Source organism: Cyprinodon variegatus, unplaced genomic scaffold (genome assembly GCF_000732505.1).
Source record: "Cyprinodon variegatus isolate N-32 unplaced genomic scaffold, C_variegatus-1.0 Scaffold778, whole genome shotgun sequence".
In the NCBI taxonomy this organism is placed as follows: Eukaryota; Metazoa; Chordata; class Actinopteri; order Cyprinodontiformes; family Cyprinodontidae; genus Cyprinodon; species Cyprinodon variegatus.
In genome coordinates, this window is record NW_015151231.1 from 83,349 (window position 1) to 108,857 (window position 25,509).

Genomic DNA, 25,509 nt, shown 5'->3' on the forward strand with positions numbered 1-25,509 from the left:
CAGAATATGCTAGGAAACACCACTCTGAGACAACCAGCTTCTTGAGAATTACCTTTCTGTGGCTTACCCTCCTTGTAGCAGGTGTCAATGATTTACTTTGATCTGTCAATCTGGAAGTCTTCTTCATCATTGTGCTTTTTCTTGCCAAGCCACTGCTCTTAATCCAAACCTATCAAGACCTTGCACTACATCCCTTTCTTTGTTTTAGGACACCCCTGAACCAAAGGGAACCTTAGAAACACAGATCTTTGGGTGGAAAGAAAATAATTAAAATGGTCTATTGTGAACTGGTACGACGTCATCTTTTCAAATGAGTGAATCTTTGTATCTCATGTAGAAATTGTTTTAACCCAGCTGAGGAAAATGGGAAGTAACATACCTTTCTGGAACTGATCAACCAAAATATGCTAGATATCTTAACAGATAAAACTGCTGAGCATGCCTTCAGAAGCATTTAGTTGCGACCATGACCTGGCAGCAACTAGTTTGAATAAAGAAACTATTCAACAGCAACAAAACGTCAAACATTTCTTGTACCTACGGCACGGTTTGGTGGCGCAGTGGTTAGCACACAGAACCGATGTACGGAGGCCTCAGTCCTCAACACGGCCGACCCGGATTCGAAACCGAGAAAAAATGTCTCTCCCCCTCTCTAATTCGCCTTTCCTGTCAGCCTACTGTCCAAAAAAACAACAACAAAAAACATTTCTTGTGCGCTCTCAGCTGGAGAAGTTATAAGATGTATGTCCAGAGGTTTACCTGTAGAGCTGGGCCAGCAAATCAGCAGCAGTGTCTAAAGCACACCAAAATGGCCTTAAGCCATAACAAAAATCCATTGTTGTCCGGCGTGAAGTTTCCCCTGTTAGCAATGCTTTGCTGACATCTGAGTCATGACATCTGTTGGACTTGGTTGAGTGTGTTTTATTGAGTTCAAGTCATCTTAAGCATTGTCCTGGAAAACGAATGGCTCTTGCTTATGCAAGCTTTACAGCATGTTTATTTCATTTTCCAACAGACTAAGCACCCGGCCACACAGCCAAAACTACAGGTACTTGGTAAAAGTATAAGTCTGGCCATGGGAGCACCATTGTTGAATGGCCAGGAAACTGGACTCAACTAAACCCTTTCAAATCTCTTCTGTACGGTCAAAAGCAGTTTGAGCCTCACAACAGCAGACCCCCAGGGGTTCTCAATCCTAAACCACGGATAATGACCCCCAATGAAGGAAGTGCACATCCTGTACACTATATGTTGACACATGACCTTACTAAAATGAAAGAAAGGCAAGCCTCTTCAGATTTTCATTAGTTTTGATCAGGTTTCATGACCCAATAAAATAATAATGTGGGAACAAATACAACATATTGCAAAAGTTATTAAATGAGTTAAGAAACCGTTATTGTTTGAGTGGAATCACTTGTGGTCAAAAGTACACCTTTCATGAAATGAAATAGTCTGAGATTAACTTCAATCAAGAACATTTATTTTCTCTACATAATACTTTACATATATAACCAAACTCTTTGCACATCACTTACTAAACAACTAACTCTGCAAGTAAAAGAAATGGTTTCACAGCCACATTTCTTTAGCTACTCACAACTTTAAAGACGTGGCCAAAGAAAGAAAGGAGGCTGAGAAGTTGAAATCCCACCTCAGCTAAGAATGAAAAAATGTTTTGTTTTCAACTCTACAGCAGTCGATCTCCTCAATTCCCAAATGTTGACAGACTTCTGGTAAAAGGAAAAATGATGCAACACAGAGGTAAATACACACCTGTTAAAAGTTTCATGGCATGCTGCCACATCAGGCTTCAGTGAATTAATAACTACATGGTTTTAACAATTGCCAGAGCAAACACTTTCCCTAAAGCCATGAACAGTAGAAGCCATAGGCCTTAGGGTCAGTTCCAAATGGGGACATTAGAAGGGGGAGGGGAAAAACGCCAGATTGAAATCTAGTATTTATTTGGCAGTTTTCTATGTTCATATATATATTTAAGTGAAATCCACCACAATTTGGCAACCTCCCTTTGCCCTGGGAAAATTGGAGATTATTGTAGGTTCTTTCTGCATGACGACACTATTTTATCAGGCCTCATATCTGGATGATTTCCTGTATTTTAAGTGGTTTGAGAAGGGGCTCATTTGAGGCTTGGTCAGACAATCAGCATTCATGGAAAGCTTCAAAGCCCAAAGGAATGGAAGAAAACTTTGCAACGTTTTAAAATTAGTGAATTAAAATATGTAAGTAATTTGACCTTCCAATTTCAATTAAGTCAGACCATGACTGGTTGATGAGATAACTTTCCGTCTCTCTTAAATGGTAAAATGACTTTAATTTGCTCAGTTAAACTTGCTAGTACAACACGAGATTTATGGCATTAATTAAATATTAACTTAATGACAGTTTTAATGTTAATAGTTGCGGGAATCATTATCGTAACCCGTTTTGCAAAAGCGCAAGGCTCAATAGGAGAATGAAAATACCTATTCTAAAAGCATGCATGCATAAATGTCAACTACACAATACTGTATTGTTTGACACCTGCCTGTGGTGCCCCCCCAGCATGGCTTGTAGCATCAGGCAGCCTCTGTTTCCTCTGCTGCATAGCAGTTATGGAGACAGAGACGGAGCACCTGCCCTCATGCATGAGCGCTGTTCCCAGCAGCTTGCTAATGTCAACCTGACTGATCCGCACAGCAGGGTGGGGGCTCCAAGACAGCAGCAATTTTCCACTGCATGCGAATGAGACTGGAGAGCAATCTGCTGGCCTAAGAGCCTCATAATCAGCACATCATTATCAGTAGGGGTTGGTACATGAGGTGCAAGTAGGTTGAGGAGAGAAGAAATAAAAAGAGGGAGCAGAGGATAGCATCAAATGAGCTCCTGTTGACATTGAGAAATTTGGAGACACTGGGATGGGAGGGACATTTGAACGAAAGGACATCTGAACAAATTTGTAACAAGGAATAAGGAGAGAATACCGCCCCTGTTTACACATGAGACGTACCGGCAGACTTTATCTAGCTCGTGGTAGCTCAGATGTTCCCTGTTAGTCTGTGTTACTGCTGGTCTTTAAACTCACAGGATCTCATGGCAGACGTACAGATACACAGTGACAGCTCTTTGAAGCTTACCTTCCTCGCATGCATTTTTCAGCGAGTTCAAAAAGCGCAAGGACAACAAAGCTGGTATCACAACTCAAATGTATGCTCGCCTGTTTTTTTTTTTTTTTCAAGGTGCTCAGAATTTTCTGTGTACTTGAGCTTGCCTTTAATCCTTTTGTCTGATCAGAGAAGAAGCATATGAGGGACAGTGATATGAAGTCCTTGACCTCAGACTGCTTCCTGAATCACATCAAACTGAACAGCGGCGCTCTATCTACCTTAGTTTGTGCAGTTTATGACATGGAGCTACATTTAACTGGAACCAATGCAAAAATAAGTACATTTTCATGACAGAAATAGCACTCACTTTCAGAGCCCCTCTGACCCAGTTTATGATTTCTTAGACACTTGGCAGAAGGAATAGAATAATTTTTGAATACATTAAGTTGTGATCAGGTTGTTTTTTTAAACCCATTTTTTTTCAGTTCGTCAACAATCAATCAAATCTGTCCAAAATGATGTTTTCTACTGCTTTCTACCACGTGGTGGCAATAGCGCACAGAGCTCACATACTCAACTGGCTCCTATTGAGGGAGGCTGACACAGTCTATATGGTGCTTAATTCATAAAAGGTGGACAGTTTAGTAAATTGTCTGCTTGAATTCCATTTTGTTATCCGTGTTTCAGAGGAATGAACAAGCGCACTCTCACACACTTAAACCATATATCAGTGATAATATTAAAAGACTAGATGGGGAAAAAGAAAGAAAAAAAACTACCATCCCTCAAACTTTCAGTCACTGTATCAACCAGTGTGTCTCTTCTTTTCTTCTTCATTTCTATCCTTAATTAATCATAACTATGCGATTCATTTGGAGTTTATTCAGAGCTATAAGGACAATAATACTCCGCTTCAGACACTTGACATCTTAGCAAATTGGATTGGACTGACTCCGCCTTTTTCTAACGGGACTTGTCTAAAGGCTTTTTTTCTTTTTAATTATCATTATTGTTTCTATTTCATTCTTTCATTCCCCGCGCGCCAGTCTCTCGTGCGTACTCTCCTCTCCTCTCCGCGCTCCCCTCCGGTCACTCACCCCCCATCAGCACCGAGGAGCAGTCTGACGCACAGGACCAGTGGCAGCAGCGGCAACAGAAGGAGCAGCAGCAGCGGCAGCATTCAGGACACTTTCCGGGGGAGTCTGTGGCAATCACCGAGCAACATGTCCCCGGCGTGGAGACAGGAAATCCGCACCTGGGGCTCGACGGTACCGCCGCGGAGCGTGTTTGGACCCGGGCAGGTTGGACAGGTGTGGGCGTCCTTTTGGATTCTGCTCTTGTTGCCTTGCATCCCCAGCGCTCAGGCTCAAGGTAAGATGCGCAACTCAGTTTTATTCTACTTAATAGAGAGAAGTGCCTTACGAAAGAATGTGATAAATTAATGTTATAAAATTATTATATTACAGAGAAATGCTCTAAAGAAAAAACTATATGTGGATTTAGAGATCCTGCACAAAAGATCAGGTCCAATTATAATGATAATAATGAAAACATAAAAAAACATATAAAGTAAAATTAAGTGTCAGCTGTGCGCATTGTCCAACAAAACCACAACCTGAGGCTTACAAAGGGCCGTTATAGTTGTTTTATTCTCTAACTGCTCTGCATCTCTTTAAAAAGGCTACATTTATATCTGCTCAATATGCATATCCATGCAACCAGATTGACTATTTTATCACATCTTAAAAGCCATTTGGATGATTTCACAGGTCCTTTTGACCTGTTGTGAAATATGTGAAGTTCCTTAGAGATGGAAAACTCTGACACTTTCACTGCTGCTGCAGATTTAGCTGCCCCTCTTTTGGTTCCCCTGTTTAATATTCTAGCAGAGATCATTAACTTGCAGGGTTATGATACAGTGTGGGAACATTAAAACAGAGCAGTTGTTTTAGGACACTAATGCATTGGTTCAATTCTATATTGAAGACTGTGTGTCTTCCAGAGTCCATAAATCACACCAAGTTGGTTTCATTTATGTCCAACACACTCAGACATGACCCACACTAATCATGCAGTTACTATGAAACTGCAACTCCTTGCTTTGTCATTTGTCAGCTGTTGACTTCTTGGCCACTGGGAAGCTAATGAGATCTGCTAAGTAAAGACAGAAAACCACTGAGAACCAATATGTCTTGCCCCCATATTTCATGACTGAAAAATTATAACTGCTGGTTGTCACAAGAGGTGAAGGTAAGTTGACATAGGAATGAGGGCAGTGTGTGGGATTACTGAAATAAAGTCTTGCATTTTCATTACATCCCAGTTACTTCCAGTACTGCAACTTTATGTTTGATTGTTCCCCCCCTATTGCAATCACCTTTTTGATGTTTAAGTAAAATATTAGTGATTTCTTTAAGAACCCCACCACTCCTTAATTATTTCTTTAGATGATTCTTTTGAGAGGTGCCTTTCTATATGCACTCCCTATTTTGCAATCAGACTGCTCGATGCACCGGAGTACTAAAAGCAGCATAATCCCTGCACTTGTTTGCCTTTGAACAACTAACGTTGCTCTAAAGTGCTCCCAACCTTATCTGAGAAGAGTCTCTGGTGTCTCATATTATGCAATGCATAGTTCCTCTAGCTGTTATTAAGCATCCTTTTCTCAAGCCAACAAGCCTGAAGTACGTGTGTTTGTATGTGGATCTATTGAGCATTACTGGGTTGCTTCACAGGGATTTTACCTTGCCTCCCCCAAACAGAACCCTTTCATATCCTTGCAGTTCCTTTTCTCTTCTTGTGAGCATTGCTGGCTATGCATTAGCATCAGTGAGATGTCTTGTCTTTTGTCTGGCTCTACTTTCGTTTGAGAAGGGCCTACTCGATGATGCATTGTCTAGGTTTTTCGGTCTTTGGTGTGGATGCTGTTGTGCTTGTAGCAGTGGGTCCTCAGCATTCACCGACACCTTGTTCCCCTGTTGTAGAAGGCAGCTCTTATCCTCAAGGGGGAATCCTTGTTTGCAGATGAGCGACAACATAGCGGTGTCTCTGCATAAAGTTTGGAAGGCTGTAGTTATTCCCTGAGAGACAAAGACCTCTGAGGATGTCAGGAATTAGGCAACACATAAGCACCCCAAGGGAACAGGTGCCATGTAGCCTCTTGTTTTTCAGCAGGTTCACATGGAGGAGCCTGCTGTTTTTAATACAGATGGCTCTCCACTTGAACAAGATGTTGTAGATTCATAGGAAGAACCTTTCTACAGATTTTACCCAGCAAGCCATTCTAAGACTCAAGTCAATCCCGTAATAGAAATGCCCGGTAAATAAATGTTAGGTTCTGCTTTTCTTTCTCTCCTAGTTATCTTTGTATTGTTTTTCTCGTTTCTTTAATAAAGCTGTAGAGATTTATGTGTTTGTGAGTGACTGTTTCTGTTTGCATCTTGTTGTCTGAAAAAGTGAGTATGTGTGTGTGTGTGCAGTTGTCTGTGCTTATGTTCTTGTCTATTGAGCTTTAATCTAGATAGCAGCATTGACATTCTGCCAACCGACAGCTGCTATAATTTTCTGGACGTACGTTATTATGCAGCTTGACAGCTGTCAGCCATTTCCAAATCTTTAAATCTTATGATAATCCTCGGTGCTTACACAAAAAAAGGCATTTGTTTGAAACACTCTGAATCTGTGTGTGATTAAAACTGCCCGCTCTAATGCGGGCCTGCACATCATAATTCATCCCCATTGGTGACACACATGCAAGCACTTGCAAGCGCATCCACAGATAGAAAAATCAATGTGTACAAGATTAGACAAAACAAGTATATTACAGTTTTAATGTAATTTCAGACGTCCCTTCCTATAAAGACTGCTGACAAACTTGTTAATCTGCAGGTGAATGTAAAACAGTAGAATCAACTTAACATCAATGGCACGTCTACATATTCGCACTACTGCCACATTAGCCACATGATTGTATTTCTGAACATGTTGAAATAGGGACACTTGTACCTCAGCTTATAAAGATTTTACACTTTGCTTTGCTCTATATGGTCACTTCATACCTCTTCCTGGTGGAGATGTATATATTACATAGTTAAATATGTTTTGTTTCTTAGAATGCAGTTAATTAACATGCTTTCCAGAGAGAGAGAACAGATGTTGAGGAATGGGATTTTTTTCCTTCTCAATATGGCTTACACCAGTAAAGCCCAAGAAGTGACTCATACAGCATCAGCCTAAATGGTATGAGCTTTCTTACCATATTCTGACTAAAATCTATGATAGTAAATAAGTGTTATCACAAAAAAAAAAAAAAAATTGACGTAAATGTTAGTATCAAGAATCACAAAAACAATATCAGAATTCCGATTAGGGTCTGTAAGTAAACTGTCTATAAGATAACAGTATTCTAAAGCCGCAAATTCCCAAGACCCAGATTTTAATGTGTTTGTAATGTTTTGGTGTGCTTCATATATGAATATATATATATTTTTTGTGATGTTTCTATTTTTAGTTGACGAAATACATGAATATATTTTTGGTTTATATTTGTTTGTTTTTTTTAAGTAGAACTGACTTAGATTTGGCATGTCGTGTAATAAAGGATTAAAGAATGGATGGGTAATTATAACACATGAATAAAATGTGTAACAAAAAAAGTTTAAGTACTTGGTTTGAATGGATGGTAGACAGCCCAGTGAACAAATTATTGATGGAGGTGTCCTTGCTGGGAATCCCCTTTCCTCTGATGGACGACCCTCTAGACAGTAAAGGAATGGTTTGTTGTTGCATGTCTTCTGCAACTACATGACTGTATTTAACCAGCCCCAAATACTTTGCACTTTGATTAAATGCTAATGGCAGCTGGATGTAAACTTGACTGTTTTCTTCATACCAATGATGTGCATAAGCCTTTTTTCTTCATCTTTACAGCAAATATATCTATAATGACGACTTAACTGGTGCATATGAGCAGGTTTAAAATGAAAATGTGTACTGCTACAACCCTAGAAATCACTGTTTATTTTATTTTAAAATATATGGATAGACAAACACAAAACATGAAGGATGAAGCTGTTGACAGTTTCTTTAAAACAATCCACAGGGGCTCTATCTAGCCATGAAAAAGATATACGTCCACAATCAAGGAGTAAACTCTGCTTTATTTACACGTATTATATAAGTGTGCTTTTTTACACTAATAATAAATCAGGAATTAATGCAGGACTGAACATATAGAAATGATGATCTCTTCATAAAGTCATCAAACTGTTGCATTTTTCTAATCTGTTTTACAAATCCCAAGACAGTACTGTGCAAGTGTTGTTTTTCCATGGCTTTCTGTTTCAGATCTACATGTTGCTTATTTTGACATGTTTATGTTTGTTTGGCAGTATTCAGTGTTACGCTAACAAAGCATGTCTGACAGAAAGAAAACAGCTGTGGAGAATGTTGACTTGATTTCTCTGCAATATGGTTCCTGTGGAGAAGGTCTATCAAGCTGATCATCCAACCTTAAATGACCTCTCCCTACTGAATAAAGGCACCCATGCAGCATCATACTGCCACCCTCATGTCTCGCTCTGGGAATGGTTTATTAAGTCTGATAAACCAGCTCTGTTTTATATGTATTAGATGTCGAGGAGATGGCTAAATATGCTGAATTGATGACAGTTTTACATACAGTGAAGGAAGTTTTATTTTATTTTTTTCCTATTTTTATATAATTCGACTACTCTACAAGTCCTAACAGTTATGTGCAAGCATTGTGTTCCAGTGCCATGATGCCTCAGCTATACAGGGTTCATATTTCTGACATAGTCTCGTATTTTGTTCACCAAAACATAGTCAGTGAAGCATATTCACCAGAGAGAAAACAGCCACTGAAAATTTGGACTTAAATGTTTGTTTTCTTTGCATTATAGCTCATGCCAGGAAAGCCCAGCAAGTGGCTCGCATAGCCTCAGGTGAAATGGTGTCAGCTTCCATATCAGACTCCCTATGTGTCTTCTGTGCCTGCCTCCCATGTTTGGTTGGTTATTTTATTTATTTTATTTTTCATTTCCATCCTTTTGCTGCCAGTTGCTGTCTACACATGTTTATTCATGCTGCACATGATGCTTTATCCTCCAATAGGGAACATATCACAGCTCAAGCAAAAAGTCTGCTTGCTGGCAGTAGTAATTAAAGTATATTAATGAAAGGAGTATGTTTTTTTTCTTTTTTCAGTTCCTTTCTTTTTATTTTAGAAAATCCAAATGCCCAGAAAGGTTTTTAAGAGTGACAAACGATTGCAATCAACCTCATTGTGCAAGAACAAAAGAGCTGTTCTGATGTCAATGTTCCTTTTTTAGCTTCAGGAAGTGTTTAATTGGCTCAGTTGAGCAGTAAAACTGTGTTTATAGTTCATAATGCAAATGTAATCAAAATTAACTGCAGGGTTTTGGCATTCTCCCTTTGCCTAGTAATTGCCATTGGCCCAGAAGGCTGTGGTAATAGCTGTTTGCACGGGGGCAAAGAGTCCCATCATGTCTGAGTATTTCTGGAAATAGCTGAAACCATTGCTTCCTTTGAGGAACTCACATTTGTTTTTGGTCTGTTAATGGGAAGCACCTATGTAAACTTCTGGTGAAAATCTGTGTAAAAAAAGTGAAAGAAAAAGTACATATGGTACAAACATTAAATGATGTGGAATCCACACATGAAATAATGTAATAATATAAATGCAATTATTTTACCTGCTGTGAGCTCAGCACAGGTATGCAGAGTCAGTTTGACAAGGTATAGTCTAGTGTAATTTTTCAGTAATAACGACATTGATTTTCACGCAATTTCTTCCATAGGTGCCGATTTTAATCACATAGCCTTAGAGTGGTTTTGTTTCCATATCTGCTTGTTTACTGATGAGACTGAGAGAGGAGGCGCTGCAAAGGGGAACAGGGAAAATCTTCACATATTAATTCTCCTGGCTAAACGTCTAATCAATCCAACACAGGGCTTGGAGGCACCTCAGCTATCAAGAAATAAAAATGTCTCAGCAGTAGCCTTGAGCTGAGCAAGAAACTGATAGAAAAAAATGACCTTGGACACCACATAGAGGAATGTGAAGTGGCACCATTTGTTTGTTTTGTCTAATATAATTTTGGCCAGGGAGCAGAGATGTTTTGCATGCTTTCTCTCTTTATGACACTTACCTTACAATGAGGCTTTTGAAAAGCATGGGTAAAAACTTGTGCCAAAACTGAGTTTGAGTTGCTCAGACAGAATTTCTATCTGTGTCATTTGAAATAAAATTCCTTGGTTTTTAAATGAATTTCACTGAACTGAAGGGAGATTTATTGGTTTGAAAGAGAATTTATCTGCTCGGAAAATAAAATTTTATTGCATTGAAAATTCTGCTTGTCTATTATCACCTTGCTCTTCGCTGTCAGGGCTGTAGCACCTTCACCCGCCTTGGAGAGCTGATGACAGTCTTAAACCACCAGGTTATCTACTCTCGTGTATATATGCAAATAAGGTAATAAATGTGTTTAAAAACATTGTTTCCGCAACTGTTATGCTCAATAAAAAAATAGGATAATTGCATAATTCCATGGTAATTCTAAAAGTTTACGCAAAACCTTCTTCTGTGCTGAAATATGCTCAGATGTCAGTCAAAGGGCAGTTTTGGTCATAAAAAAGGAGTGTATCAGTCTGATTGTCAGTGTAACTGGGACTTTTTTGAGCGTAACAACAAATGTCTTCATTACCTCAAAAATATATTTCCAAATTAAACAAATACAATTTTCAAAATATTACATTTAGTTTCATCTTTTGCAAACTATTTTTCAAAGCAATGCATTGTACTTTGGATTGCATGAATACAGGTTCCTTCTGAGCAATATAAATACGGTTCCTGATGGCCACCCATAGAAAAAGCCCTCACCAATTGTGTTTTTACTGTCATCCATTGAAGTGAAGGATTTGACTCAAATATGTCTTGGAGCCCCTGAGCTGTTGTATGTAAACATTTAAGATCACAAAGGCAACTCAAGGAAAACTGTGTCGAGGAACAATGCCTTTCACAGCATAATGTGCCCACTGAATCTCCGCTCACATCCAGAGTGTGCCTCCTGGGAACCGCTGAGTGTATTCTTGTGTTGTGACTAAAATGGCAAAAGAGACAAGGAGTGGAGATATTGAGGAACAAATATGGTGCTGTGGTTGTATGTGTAAAAGCCGTTTTTTCCTCCTCTATGTCCTAAAGAAAAACAAGTGGTCATACAAATCCAGTTTACGTTGTACGCTGAGGTGAGAAAATTTCACATCTTACCATTCTGGTTCAGTCTTTATTTGGTCTCAGTTCATGACCGTCATGATGCTGTGACTCCCTGCCTTTAATCATAACATGAAAAGACACACCTATGTTTCTAACATATAAAGAGGTTCCCAGACTGTGTTGGAAAAACCACCATGGTTGCTTATGCTGTCTTTAAACCCTCATTATTTGCTTTCTGTATCAACGGCATCAGCCTTTTTTTTTTTTTTTTTTAGATTGTGATGAAGCAGAACAGTGAATTCCACGCTGTAGAGCTGTGCAGACATGCACTATTCAGAGAAAGAGCACAGCAAAAGTGATAAACAGTTCAAAGTCATATAAGAAGTTGATGGTCTAGAAATACCCTTTAATTTCCCTTAATGTTACGCTCTTGTACCACATGTTTTATCTCAAAATACCATCATAAATAGTGAGATTGGTCAAAGTAAATTTCCCTTCACAGAGCGTGTTTAGTGAAAACTTCTTTAAAGAGAGGATCAGCAGAGAGAAATTTGCTTATTTCCTGTACCGCTTGAAATGGAAAACAGCAATCCGGAATAACTACTAAAGGTTTCTCAAACTGTTCTATTTATCTGACTAGATGTAACTTGGATTATGGAAATCACAATAAATACAACTTAAAAGTTTCTGCTAAATGCATAAACATATATATATATATACATACATTTCAATAGCAGATTGAAAAACCTTGAACATATCCTAGTCTACAGTCGGTTGTGCAGATAACTCTGAGATTGAACATTACCTAATGTGAGAGGTATGTAACTCATAATATTTTTTAAAAGAACATTTTTGTACTTGAATTTGCAAAGCTGAGTTAGCTGCCTTGCTCAGATTGTGTTTGGCAGCCGGCCCACTGGACCCTCCAGGGGGGCTGGCGAAATGCCTCTCACTGCATCTCAATACCTTGTGCTTGGTATTGATTACAGCTTCAAACGCCTCTCATTCCCCTATTGTCTTGCTCTTGGACACATGGGATTTGATATCATGTTTGATTTCTATATCCAGGCACCTGCTGTCTTCATCCTCATCATCCATATAGTTTAGATCTAAACTCCACAGCCTCTCCACTGCTGTCGCAGTGTGAAACTCCATCATTGCTACAAACAAACATGCCTCATTGATACCAGTGAATTTCAGTGTGGATTTTAAAAGCATTAACCTGGATATATTTACAGAGCTCTTTTGTGTATTTTGATAAGGCTCGGGTTAATTGCAGAGGTGAACTTTGTAGATAAACCAAAGCTTTGATTGCCGTCCTTGCCCATAACATCAGCAGAGTAAAAGTTAAGAAATGTAATGATGATGTGAACTGAAAGCAATACTTTTGGTTTCTTCTGTATGCGTCAATGTCAAATTTCGATCCTTGCCCCACCCAATAAAAGCGCCTCAGGTTGATGACTAACAGCGTCCGGCTATATTCAAACTAAATCGTAGGTGGCTTTACTTTTCAAACATAAAAATATCTCATTTTTACACTTCTTCATTTTTACATTTTATTACATTCAGAATGTAGATGCAAAAAAGTTTCTTTTTGCATTGATTGACAAAAAATGTGAGGATTAGGATTCAATCCATCTTGCACAAATACATAGAATACCTATTAGAGTTTCCAAACATAAAAAGTCATTTAAAGTTTCACTGCTGGGGTTAAGAAATTATGTAAGGAAACGGTATATACAGCAACCTGTAAGCATATCACCATCCAGTGATTGAATTAAAAAAGTAGTGCTCATTCTTGTACCTGCTTGCAATAGTATTAAACGTTAACTTCTCGAGAGCTAGTGTTTGATAAAAAAGAATGAATTAGCCAATGTGCAAGATCTGTCGTGTTTTGCCTATAATGATTTTAGAGCACTTTGGGTGAACAACTCTGAGAAGTTAAATGGGAAGTGTATGGCACAGGGCTACTGTGAGAGCAGCGAACACTGGGATGAAAGAGACCATACACAGAAAGATTTCCCCACTTATTCAAATTTCAAAGACAGCCTGAAAAAGAAACCCAATAAAACTTCCTTTGTTGCCTAATGCATACTAACACATACCCCAACATTAACGCAGTAAGAATGTACGACTTGCAAATGCACATACTCGTTTTATTATTCCAACAAACACCTTAGCACAAATAGATGTAAATTGTTTCATTATTGTTAAATGAAGCTTTTTCAAACCAGCGTTTGAAAGAAATATCGTAATTTCACATGAATTGGTAAAATCAGTATCAGCCTTTTCAGCGTCAAGCATCTGTTCATGTCCTGATGGCCCTCTGTGCAAAATAGTTTCCAATTTAACCTAACTCCCTCTGCCACATTGCTGTCGCTGCCAACTGCAGTGAGGTAAAGTAGAAAGGGGAACAAAAAGAGAAATTAATATTGTTAGAGATGTCGATGGCTAGCCCTGGGCAGGATATTGATGGAGAAAAGAAAAGAGACTGTGGAAGCAGAGGGGCAGAGACTGCTGGGGTGTACAGTAGCACAAATCCTAAACTCTGTGCTGATCCAATGGTAGCTAGGAAACAGCTGACAGTAAAATGGGGGGATCAAAAGGATTAGTGTGCCCGGTTTGAGCTGAAACAGTAACCCTTGTACTTCAATGACTGCCATTCCTTTTTTTTTTTACATGCTTTTTGTTTTAGTTTTTTTTTTTCTTTTGGGACAAAGAAGAAAATTAACAATGTGCAAAAAGAACATCAGTGAAAAGCAAGAAACATATTAACCATTATGTATATGACTAATTTTATTTGCTATTGCCACTGGTAAATAGAAACTAAATCATGATGAGAAGTGGTGGCAGCATCATGTTATTGGGATGTTTTTTCCAAGAAGAAGATTGGTGCACTTCACATAATGGATTTTATCAGGAAGGCAAATATTTGTGAATGCTAAAACATATTTTAAAATTAGACATTGAGTTAAGACTTTGGTTTAAATGGGTGTTTTCTAAATTGACAATATTCCTAGTTAGTAAGTGGTCTAGAACTAGTGAGGGACTGCAAAGCCCTGTTTTGAGTAACTAAGACATTTTTAGGCAGAGCTGAAAACTATTTTTTGGGTAAGAATAACTGCAAATCTGACTAAATTATACCAAATGTCAAAGGAGGAATTGGTTAGATTTCCATTGAAACATTTTGAAAAGCTGAAATGTTACCAAAAAATATTTGATGCACATCTAATTGGATAAATCTATCAAATATTAACGAAATGTCTGAATGCTTTTGACAAGTAAAAGTACATTTTCTTTATTTGTTTTTCCAACCATTCGACCTGTCTGTGCTGTGATCCTGTTTTCCTTTTTTCTTTTTCACTTGGATTGAATAAGTCTTTTATGCATTTATAGCAATAGAATACTATTGAAATGGCCCTATTTATTGTGGCAAAAGTGGAAAGACACCCAACTCAACTCTGACTTTCCAAAATTACCAGCGCTGCCACACAAATAAACCAGACAAAACAAAGACACAGCATCTGAGGGAAGAGGAAGCAACTGTCAAATTCAGTTAAGGCTGCCTTTTGTGATCGGAGTGAGGTTTCCTGTCACAGGGGCTCGAGACGCGGGCTGTTTAATTCTGCAGGGGGCTCCGTTATCCCAGATGCCTCGGTCACTGTCTACTCTTGTCACAGAGCCCGAGTTAAGTAACTAAACAAACGAGTCCAGGCGTCCCCTGTTAGGGACATGTACTGTTGCGCACCGGGGGCCTGCTGACAACAATGGCCCCCCTGAGGTCTCCAGATGGAAGATACAGCGGACATGTGAAGTCACTCTAGGCTGACAACAGAGCCTTACTCCAGAGATGAAAGCCAACTTGGATCTGTATCACATGTGACATACAGCACATATGATGGTTCAAAACTGATTTGTGACGCCAGAAATCATCAAAAACATTTTGGCAAAGAAATGTTGGCCTCTGAGCAGATATGGACACGTTAGGGCTGGTGGTGCCTTTCCAGAAACCTCGGGCGTCTTCCCTTCATTGCTCCCTTAAAAAGTCTTTCACAGTGCTGGTCAAACTATTTCACTTTGCATAAGTAATTCCCTAGTTCTGTGAAAGATAAGGTTTGAGCACATCTGTCGTAACAGTGGGCATGCTCCTTATACCCGTAGGGATGTTGAAATGGGGGAGTCATATCAGTTTAATGAAGTTGCTCTGGTCAATGTTTAATTTCATGAAATTCAATTAAAAGGCCCTATTTCCATTTCTGTGATCACTCAAGGGGATGTTGTGATGAGATTTTAAGGGGGAAACATTTAAAGACTGACCAGCCAGAAATGTGTGCTTTGGTATATTAATCTATTAAGATGCTGATAATGAATATTTAGCCCTGCTAATGATAGAAAGGTTCCTCTTTTCAGGTGAAGAAATAGAGAATTAGCAAAAGCACGTAGATGTTTGAAAAACACCCACTCTCCATGGAACTTGTTTCTTTTACCTTTTTCCTCAGACGGTTTTCTATTCAGTACCTTTTTAGAAAAGATGGATGGTGACAAAGAATAAAAGACACAAGACAAATGATAGGGAGCAGGAACCCCTATAAACCTTTTTGCATCCAGTCTGCAGAGCTGGCACATGTAAACTCTGAGGGGTGGCAGTGTTTAAAAGCTGTAATCACAGCACTGCTGCTTTCCCAATGTGGTGCTCCATTCTGCATCATTGAAAGCTTGTTTTATTAATGCTGTCCAGAGTGAAGTATGGCGGGTTTGCTTTGTGTTCTTGATTTAAAGTGGGGTGGAGCAGAAACAATGGGCATGAAAAAAACATGGCAAAGCTGTGAGATGCAGCCCACTTGCATTACTCTGAAAGGCAACAGCAACCAGAATGCAACATGAGGAAGTAGATAGTTGAAAAGGAAGCATTCACATTTCAATCATGGAAAAACCAAACATGTGCCCAGAAGGTAGTCTAAGATAAAGAGTGCTCCATGGTTTAATTCAGGGAAATAGCTATGCTGTTTGAGTCTTCAATTCAGTAGAATTAGCTGATCAAATCGTTAATGTGACAAGTAAAAGCCAATAAAGCCAAAGGATAGCATCTTCAAGCAAGGTGTTGAATTTAGCGTGGGTCTCTCATCTAATTGCTCTCATTACCAGCTCATATTCACATCAGTTATTCTGCACAATTAACCCACTGCCACTGAGATGTTATGAGCCAGAATATTACACTAGGTCAAGAGAAAGAAAAGGTTGTAATTAATTCTTGGTTAATTTAATTATTTCATATTTCATATGGTGCTACAATGGGATTTTTGTTGTGCTTTCCTCGAGGGACATCAATGACTTTTTCAACTGCATGTCATGTAGAAATGAGGAAGTGCACACAGTTGATGGAAATCAGGAGCCATTGTTGTTTGACAGAAGGCACCTTTGCAGTGATTGCCTGTGTTATTAATTTGTGCGATGAGAGGAGGCAGGCTTCTCCAGCCTCTGATGGTTACCCGCCGCATTAAAGAACTGCTGCTATGAATGACACTCAGGACTAATGAATATGAATACATTTATAAAAATAGGCACAGGCTCCCCTCTTAGCGTAGATTGGGAGTGACAGCCACATTGACTGGGCATGCTTGATGAGAGAGGAGCTGCTGCCCCTGGAGATGCAGGATGTTACTGGCATCAGACAAACAACCGACACACACAGAAACATGGCAATCATCTGTAGGCAAATGCCATGGTATGATTGCATTCAAGAAGTGTCCAACTTAAAAAAAATACCATAAAGAAATTTCACACTAGTTACTCACTTGGAAACAGGATTGTTTATCAAAGCATGTATCCACCATACTAATCTGTCAGGTTTCACCACATCCATCAAAGCTAAGTCCTTCTGTTTGTGAAGGATATCATTCCAAAAGATCATTAAATGCTGTCTGTGGACTATTGAACAGATGGGAGACTTGAAAGAGGATTTATTTTAATTTGAAAAATCCACAGGTGTTCAATTGCAAGCAAGTGATTTATGCTGCACAAACACATTTACATCGCCTGTCAGCCAACTTATAGATTGTTTCCTGTGGAAGCAAAGTGCTGTAATTTATTGCCATTAACATACAATTTATTCTGTTGAGGCTGACTTTGGGTACATGAAGATGCATCAGTTTATTTCTGCACTAACAGCTTGGTATTTAAGAACAGTCATTACCATCCATGGTTATTAACAAGCAACCACTTTGACTGAATGTATTTTATCACACAAGATATACGTACAAGAACAATGAGTAATTTTACTTTATTTTTCTGAGATCACTAACTCTTTGAACCCACCTTCTGAAATATGCATCAGAAATCAAATGTCTCCTTGATTTCTATTGCGCTGAAACTTTCTTTTATTGTCTGATTATATGGTTGGCCACACACATTAGTGTATTTTATAGGGTGTTTATGTGATAGACTGGCTCAAAATAGCACAAAACTGAAAAGTTTAATGTAAGGGCACGATGCAACATCCATAGTTAGTCAGTCCTCCCGGGGTAATATTTGGTGATCATTACTTTTGCTGCAGTTGCTGTTGCAAGTCTTTTTGTTGTTGTCTACCAACTTTGAACGTTATCAATTTTTGGGCAATCTAAATAAAAAAAAAAACAAGTTTTATTTCAGTCAGACTGGATGAAGAGCTCTTGTAAATTCTTGATATAAACTTGGACCGAACCATTCTAAGATAGGGATATGCTCTGGTCTAAAACTTATAAACTACCTCCATTGGTGGCTATTTTTGTAAGAAGTACTCATGGATCAGTGCTTCAGTTTTCCTTGTATGTGTGTGCTTGTTTTTCCTTCAACCCCCTGTCACCTTCAACAAAGACAGCTCAGATGGGGCCTCATGCAAGAAGTGTTCGTACGTACAAATCTGTCTCGCGTTCACCATTTTTATTCAATTTCTAATCTTCTCTGGGATACTAACAAATTTTACGAGTGCTCCAGACTTGACCTAGGAGTCTTGCTTAATCAGTCCGCAGTTATCCACACCTAGTTTTCACTATATGACTACATTTGTTTTACTTAGAAGCAATTGTCCATTTTATCTGGCTACATTATTATATATTATGCAACTCTAAATTATATATTACATTTCTATTCACTGAGGACAGAACTATCCATCACTTTACCTGCAGCTGGCATGTCAGTATCCAGGGGACACTGGTTTAATTTCTTTTCATTTTATATTGAATTAACATCTTGAAAAGAAATGGATAGAAAGTTCAACAAAACTCTAACGGTAGGACTTGTGTTCATTTCACTTCATGGCGCTGCCTTGGCTTTGTTATTACATCAAATGCGGATTTTATGTAATAAAAAATTGTTTTGGTCTGTCTGAAATGATTAAATTAGAGTTTTACTGTTAACATTAATATCACGCGTTGTATGAAAAAGGTGAACTTGAGATGAACTTGGTTTATGTTTCCATCCCTGCAGAAAAGGAAATCCAGACAGATTTTTAGTGCCACCTCCAAGTGTCATTATGGACCAGGAAGCTTCCTTTTTGCCATCTGAGCTGTGGATCTGCTAAATTCCTTCAGCATTAAGGGCTTGAGTTACCTTTATGTGTCCATACATGCTTCACCTAATGGACAGGCACACCTTTCTTTCTGTGCAATGTTTATCTAAGTAGGACTTTTTTTTATTATTTAAAGAGATTTGAAATTTTCATCACAGCTGATAAAGAAACTATTAGTAAATTACCAAAATAAGGGATTTCTAACAAGAACATCAGTGCAGTTTTTGTACCATGGATTTGTTAAAGATCACAAAAGCTTACTATATATAACAGCTTACTATTCAAAAAATAGCTTTTTTTGGGTTGCCTATGATCTGACCTATTATCTGCTGTGTGTCAGGCCCAACCCTCTAAATGTGACTGGGATGCAGATTTGTGTAGCCACAGAAAACACTGATGGAACAAAGTAAGTCTAGTTTGAATAATTACATCACATAAACATTGTGGTCCAGCATTGTGGTGGAAAGAAATATGCAGTCCCAAGGTGATCTTAGATACTTCCATGATGATGTCCTTGCCAGTTCTATCAATTTAGGTGGATGGCATTTCTTCAAAAATCTGTAGTTTTTCATGATTTTAAGGTCTTTGGCCCACATGCAGACACAGACGGGGGAAAACAGAAACAGTTTAAGATGTTTATTAGACTACACAAAAATAAGGTCAATTAAGAACAGGGGCCGCAGACGAGGTTCGGAACGTCAGTGTTCGGAATTCTGCGGAAGGAAAGAGGAAACTGATTTAGAATAAGAAAAGCAAAAGAAACCTGCGCTGTACTGCTCTGCTTACTGCCAGATACAGATAACCTATCCGGGGAGGGTGAGTGGAGGAATGGGTTCTATAACTCACAGCTTTCCGATGGGAAGAAGTGGCTGAGCGACAGGTGGGACTTAGGCGGGGGCCCGAGCAGCACCGCAGCGGAGGTATGTTTGAGGAGCAGCTGAAGGAACCAGTGTGAATCCAGGAGAGGGGTCTCTTGTTCGACTCGGTAGTACCGAGGGGGCCCGAGGGAAACGCCAGTGCAGAATCTGAGCAGCAGGGATTCAGAGACCAGTCCTCAGAGCACGGAGGCAGGCTGGTGAGCAATTCAGAGCTCAACGAAATGAGGGAGACAGGAGACAGTTTACAGTAGAATCCGGAATCCAAAATGTCAGGTTTCAGAGATCTGTCGATAGGACAGAGGCCTAGGCGTACCACAATGGTTTAACACACTGGCGTCCTTCAGCTGACTGAATGCTCCTCTTAAGCTCAGCAGAGCAGCCTCAAAGAGCCACAGGTGCGGGGCCACGCCCACCCGTCAGAAACAACCACCTGTGGAAGAGAGGAAGCAGAGCACAGAACACCGAACCCTGACATAGTTAAGCTATTTACATTTTTAGACTATGGAATGGAAATTGTTCCATAAGGTGTCCAGAGCTCTTGTTTTATAACTAAACCCTGTTCAAAACTTTCTTACAACTGCCTGCTGTGTTCCTTGTTTTTTGTCACATTCTTTGATCACTAATGTGTTAATATCAACTTAATATTGCATATAGATTTTTTTGTGTACTGATTAGTTACTAATTAGTTAATAAAGGTAAATTGTTGTATCGGGTTATTTAGGGAGGTATCCTTAAATGGGTTGAATATTATTGCATGCAACTTTTTTCAGAATTTTAGTTATGCAAATTGTTAAACCATCACCCTTCACTATAATAGAATTTTTTAGATTTTGCAATGTAGATCGGGGGAAAGGAATACTTCTAAAAGGAGGTTTGATTTTTTTTCACTTTAAATAATTCAATTTAATGAATGCTTTTTTTTTTTGTTTAACACAGAAATTCCTTAGTAGCTCTCATGCAAACGACCATTCTAAAGATTTTCTCTAGTTTTCCCTGTGTGAAAGTGCAAAAGAAAATGCTAATATGTTCATCTGTTTTCCTCAGCAGGTGATGATCCTAATTGATTAATTAAAGATTTGATTAGCTGCAGATAAATAATTCAAGATGTTATTTGCACGCTGTTAAGTTCAGGTGCATTAGCGTGACTGCTTAGCCTCAGCCTCGTCTTCAGGTTTTCCAGCAGTGTTACCGTCCTCGTTTTCCTAAGCTAAGAGATAGGCAGAACAAATCCCTCAAAGTTCTCTGAGCGACTTTGATTGAGATAAGTGGGATATTCATTGCCTCCGACAGGCATAACCTTGGTGAAGTATTCTCTGGCAACCACTTGAGGAGCATAACTGACTCCATGCTCTGGACATTGGGCACGACTTACACTGTGAGGCTAACCTTGAGCCAGGGTCCTGTAGTGCTTTAGCGTTGCATTTAAGGTGAAAAGAAAATCCATTGAAAAGCTGAATTAAATAGGTTAGATGGTTCTAATGCTTTCAAGCCATCAAACTGTGCTAATTAATTGCAGAAGCAACCTTGAAGCTGTAGGCAAAAGTGGATTAATCTTTTTTACCTTCTTTTCTGGGAAAAAAAAATCATTAATTAGAAGTTACGTTTAATATGCTCTGGCAGTTAATCTAATTGTTTTACCCTTAAAACAACAATTATTGTATCATCTTAAATTGGGCAATTTGAAAGAAATTATTTTTGTTGTATGTGTGCTGCAGGTTCTTTATTTCAGTGCTTCACCTTCACCTAATTCAAATTCCCATGTTTATGCCTTATGGTGACTTTCTTGTAGTATTATAAATTAAACAAAACAACCAGCAGAAAGCTGTCAGATTTCACCTCTTGTGAATCTGAGCCCCAGGGGTTCTGTTTGATTTCTTCCTGATTCAGCAAAGCTGCCATTTTCTCCTGAAAGTATTTTAGTGTGAGCTGCTCCTGGGGGTCAGGGGCCAATTCGGCATTATTGAATAATAAATAAATGAAAATGTGTTTCAGCCAAAGCTGATCCCTGTTGTTTCTTCTCCCCCTCACTTTCCCGAGCAGACAGAGAGCAGCTGGAGCCTTGTATTCTCTGTAATGGCCTGTATATATGCAAGGTTTCATATTTCAATCACTGCCATGGCAGTTGAAATTGGTGCTTTAAGATTAAGTTGAAATTGGAAAGTGGCTATCGTGTCTGCATGAGGAAACACATTTGAATTTGAGTAGAAAAGGTGCTTGGTTTTGCATCTGGACAGGAAACGAAGTATTTCTCTAGAGCAGACTTTACCTTTGAACAATAAATTCTTTTTTAACCCCAGTCGGTTGATTCTTCTCTGTGAAGTTATATCAGGTACATGAGATTTAAGGACAAACTTCTAATATACCCAATAACAATTCCAAGCTGTATATACTGTATTAATGACACACAAAAAGGATTAATTGGTTTTTAACATTAACCAAGGGATAAAGAAATTGTAAAAATGTGTCTTTTGTATTTGTTTTTGGAGACTCCATAAGAAATCTGTCTCTGCTTTTGCCTTGTGAAAATATTTGCCCCCCTGGAACTTTTTGACTTTTTGCCACATTTCTGGCTTCAAATTTAAAAATATAAAATTGTAATTATTTGTAAAGAATCAAAAACAGTTGGGAGACAATTGTGAAATGGAATGCAATTGACTGGATATTTAAAACTTTTTTTAACTAATAAAACACTGAAGATTGAGGCGTGTAAAATTGCTTTACTTTCAGTGCAGCAAACTGTCTCCAGAAGTTTAGTGAGGATCTACGAAGGATCTAATGTTAGCCTAAATGACTGATAATGATAAATAGAATCCACCTGTGTGTAATCAAGTCTCCGTATAAATAAACCTGCTCTGTGATAGTCTCAGAGGTCTATTTAAAGCGTAGAGAGCATCATGAAGAACAAGCAACACACCAAGCAGGCCCGAGATACTGTTGTGAGAAAGTTTAAAGGATTTGGATATAAAAAAAAATGTCCAGCAAGGAGTATGCCCATGATCATTCTGGATGAATTGCCGAGATCTATGCCTGAGGTGGGAGACTGTCCGTACGACAACAATCAGTCGTATACTGCACAAATCCTGCCTTTATAGAAGAAAGTCATTTCTTAAAGATACCCCTAGAAGGTATTGCTTATAATTAGCCACAAGCCAACTGGGAGACACAGCAGACATGTGGAAGAATGTGCTCTGGTAAGATGAAACCAAAATGAAACGGTTTGGCCACAATGAAAAACGTTATAATTGGCATGAAAACAACACAGCTCATCAACCTGAACACACCATCCCTACTTTCACACATGGTGGCAGCATCATGGTTTGGACCTGCTTTTCCCAGCAGGGACAGGGAAGATGGTTAAAATTGATGGGAAGATGGATGGAAACAAATACAGGACCATTCTGGAAGAAAACCTCAAGTGGAATATGCAAAATACCTGAGACTGGTACGGAGATTTATGGTAAATGTACTTATATAGCGCCTTTATTCAAGTCAGGAGACTTGACCAAAGCGCTTTACACTACATTCATTCACACACACACTCACACACTGATGTTGGCAGCCGTACACTGGCATCACCGGGCCCTCTGACCACCATCAGTAGACAATGCAGGTGAAGTGTCTTGCCCAAGGACACAACGACAATGAAAGCTGGAGTCGGGGCTTGAACCATCAATCCTTCGATTTCAGGGCAAACTCCTACATCCAACGCCACTGTTTATCTTCCAATGGGACAATGTTCCAAAACATAAAGCAAAATGTGCAATGGAATGGTTCACAAATAAACATATCCAGGTGTCAGAATGGTCAAGTCAAAGTCCAGACCTGAATTTAATCCACAATCTGCGGAAAGAACTGACAATTGCTGTCTCTGTCCAACTTCACTGAACTCCAGCTGTTTTGCAAGGAAGAATGGAAAAAATGTTCAGTCACTCGATGTGCAAAAATGATACATACAGTAACTCGCAGGTGTAATCGCAGCAAAAGGTGGTGCTACAAAGTAGCTCAAGAGTACTGAATAATTTTTTACATCCAGTTTTTCAGTTTTTTTATTTGATCACATCCGCTCAAAAGGAATTTCATTCAGTGTTGTAGCATTGTGCCGTCCAGTAGGGGGAGCCTTACTGTATTTGCGGGATTAGTACTGGCTGATCACAGGAGCACTACAGCAAAACATTAACCTGTTCTGAGTCTAGTCTGGGATTATTTAAACAATTAAAAGGTGAAAAGGATGCTCCGCTTTTAAATAATGAAAAATTCCTAAACTTCTTCGCCAAAATATTGCTCATTTAGCTGTGCTACATGGCAAAGCCGCATCAACTCTCTTATTTGTTTTATCTACTTTTCTCAAGTTTTTGTCTTTATTTAATTTTTCTCTGCTTTTATTTTGCTTCTATTTTGTTGTCTAATTCATGTAAAGCACTTTAAATTGTTCATGTACTAAACTGTGCTTAAGCTTACCTTGCCTTGCTGTGCTTATAAGGCAAAGTTGTGATAATAGGAAAGTCGGGCTGTTATGCAAAACATTTGTAACCTAATAGAAAAAGAGCACAATAAATGTGGAAGGCCTTTGTGAGATAATGGACTTCATAAAGCCAAGTTTTAACATTCCTCTGACAGCAACCATACCACCCGTTTAAAAGCACTGCTAACAGCACAAAGTCTCTCCCACCACTGATTGTTGGATTACACAGAAATAGCTATATCAGTTACTCTTCAGCTCTACCTGGCAAATAGTCTACCAGCATGTCAGAGAGACATAACCTGTCTTTTAATTACATATTTTTTCATCTATACTTGTTGCAAACTATGTGCTTCAGACTTATTTCTAGGTTTAACAATGCCTATGAGAAAAATAGCCCTTAATTTTATGGAAAGATCATCAGGATATAAAAGAAAAAACATTTTTTTTTTTTTTTATAAAATAGCCATTTAAGGATCGCTTTATTAAGTAAATCAACCTTGGATTATTTTATTTATTAGAAACCTACGTATTCAGAGGCAGTTCATTCTGTACATACAGTAGAGCCAACTTTTTGGGGAAACACCTCTTAATGAATGAAATCATTATTTGGGAGCTTTATTTGGATTTATCTGTCTTATTTTGTCTGATATTAAAATTTGTTTAATGATCCAGAATATTTGAGAGTGACAAGAATGCAATAACAGAGGAAAAATATAAGGCGGAACACATTATCACACCGCAGTGTGCTGTAAAATTGTCAGGTTTTGTGAGTTTTACCTATCGGCTCCCGCTGTCACCCTTCTTTTCTTGGTCACACAGTCCCCCTCTCCCTTTGCCTCATTAACTGAATATTCATTATGTGGCTAATGGTGGCGCCTTTGAAGAGGAATGATCATGTTTAATTTTCTTGCCAGAGAACGAACGGAATCAGTGAGAGGCGAGTGGAGGAGAAAAGGCGTATGAGAAAGATAAAAAAGGAGGGAGTCAGAAAATTGCATCAGGCCATGAATGGAGCAGAATTTGGGCATGGAGTTTATGGACAGGCAGCAGTGGAGCTTATGGAAGGAGATGAGATTAGTCCACAGATTACAATAAGATTATATCAGTCTATCTTTTTGATAGTATTGATTGACCTGCACCTGTAACTCATTTGTCTGTGAGGGCAAAAACAATGGATGGGTGTATTCTTTTCTAATTTCTAATTGCTTCTCAGACTTGGAAGAAAAAGGGTATTTTTAAGGTTTTCTCTCCCTCTCTTT

General features: G+C 38.8%; 1 protein-coding gene across 3 annotated transcripts in view; it reads left to right on the top strand.

Moving 5' to 3' along the window:
• Nucleotides 1–4,192: 4,192 nt before the first annotated feature.
• The window catches only part of sdk2 (sidekick cell adhesion molecule 2), a 123,198-nt gene continuing 101,881 nt past the window's right edge, over nt 4,193–25,509 (top strand). For 2 of the 3 annotated variants that reach the window (XM_015396144.1, XM_015396143.1), the window contains exon 1: nt 4,212–4,481. In XM_015396144.1, coding sequence (XP_015251630.1) covers nt 4,334–4,481 — 148 coding nt within the window. In that variant the 5' untranslated portion in view covers nt 4,212–4,333. Of the gene's footprint in view, nt 4,482–25,509 lie in introns of all 3 variants that reach the window. The other variant, XM_015396146.1, reaches the window with a different exon arrangement.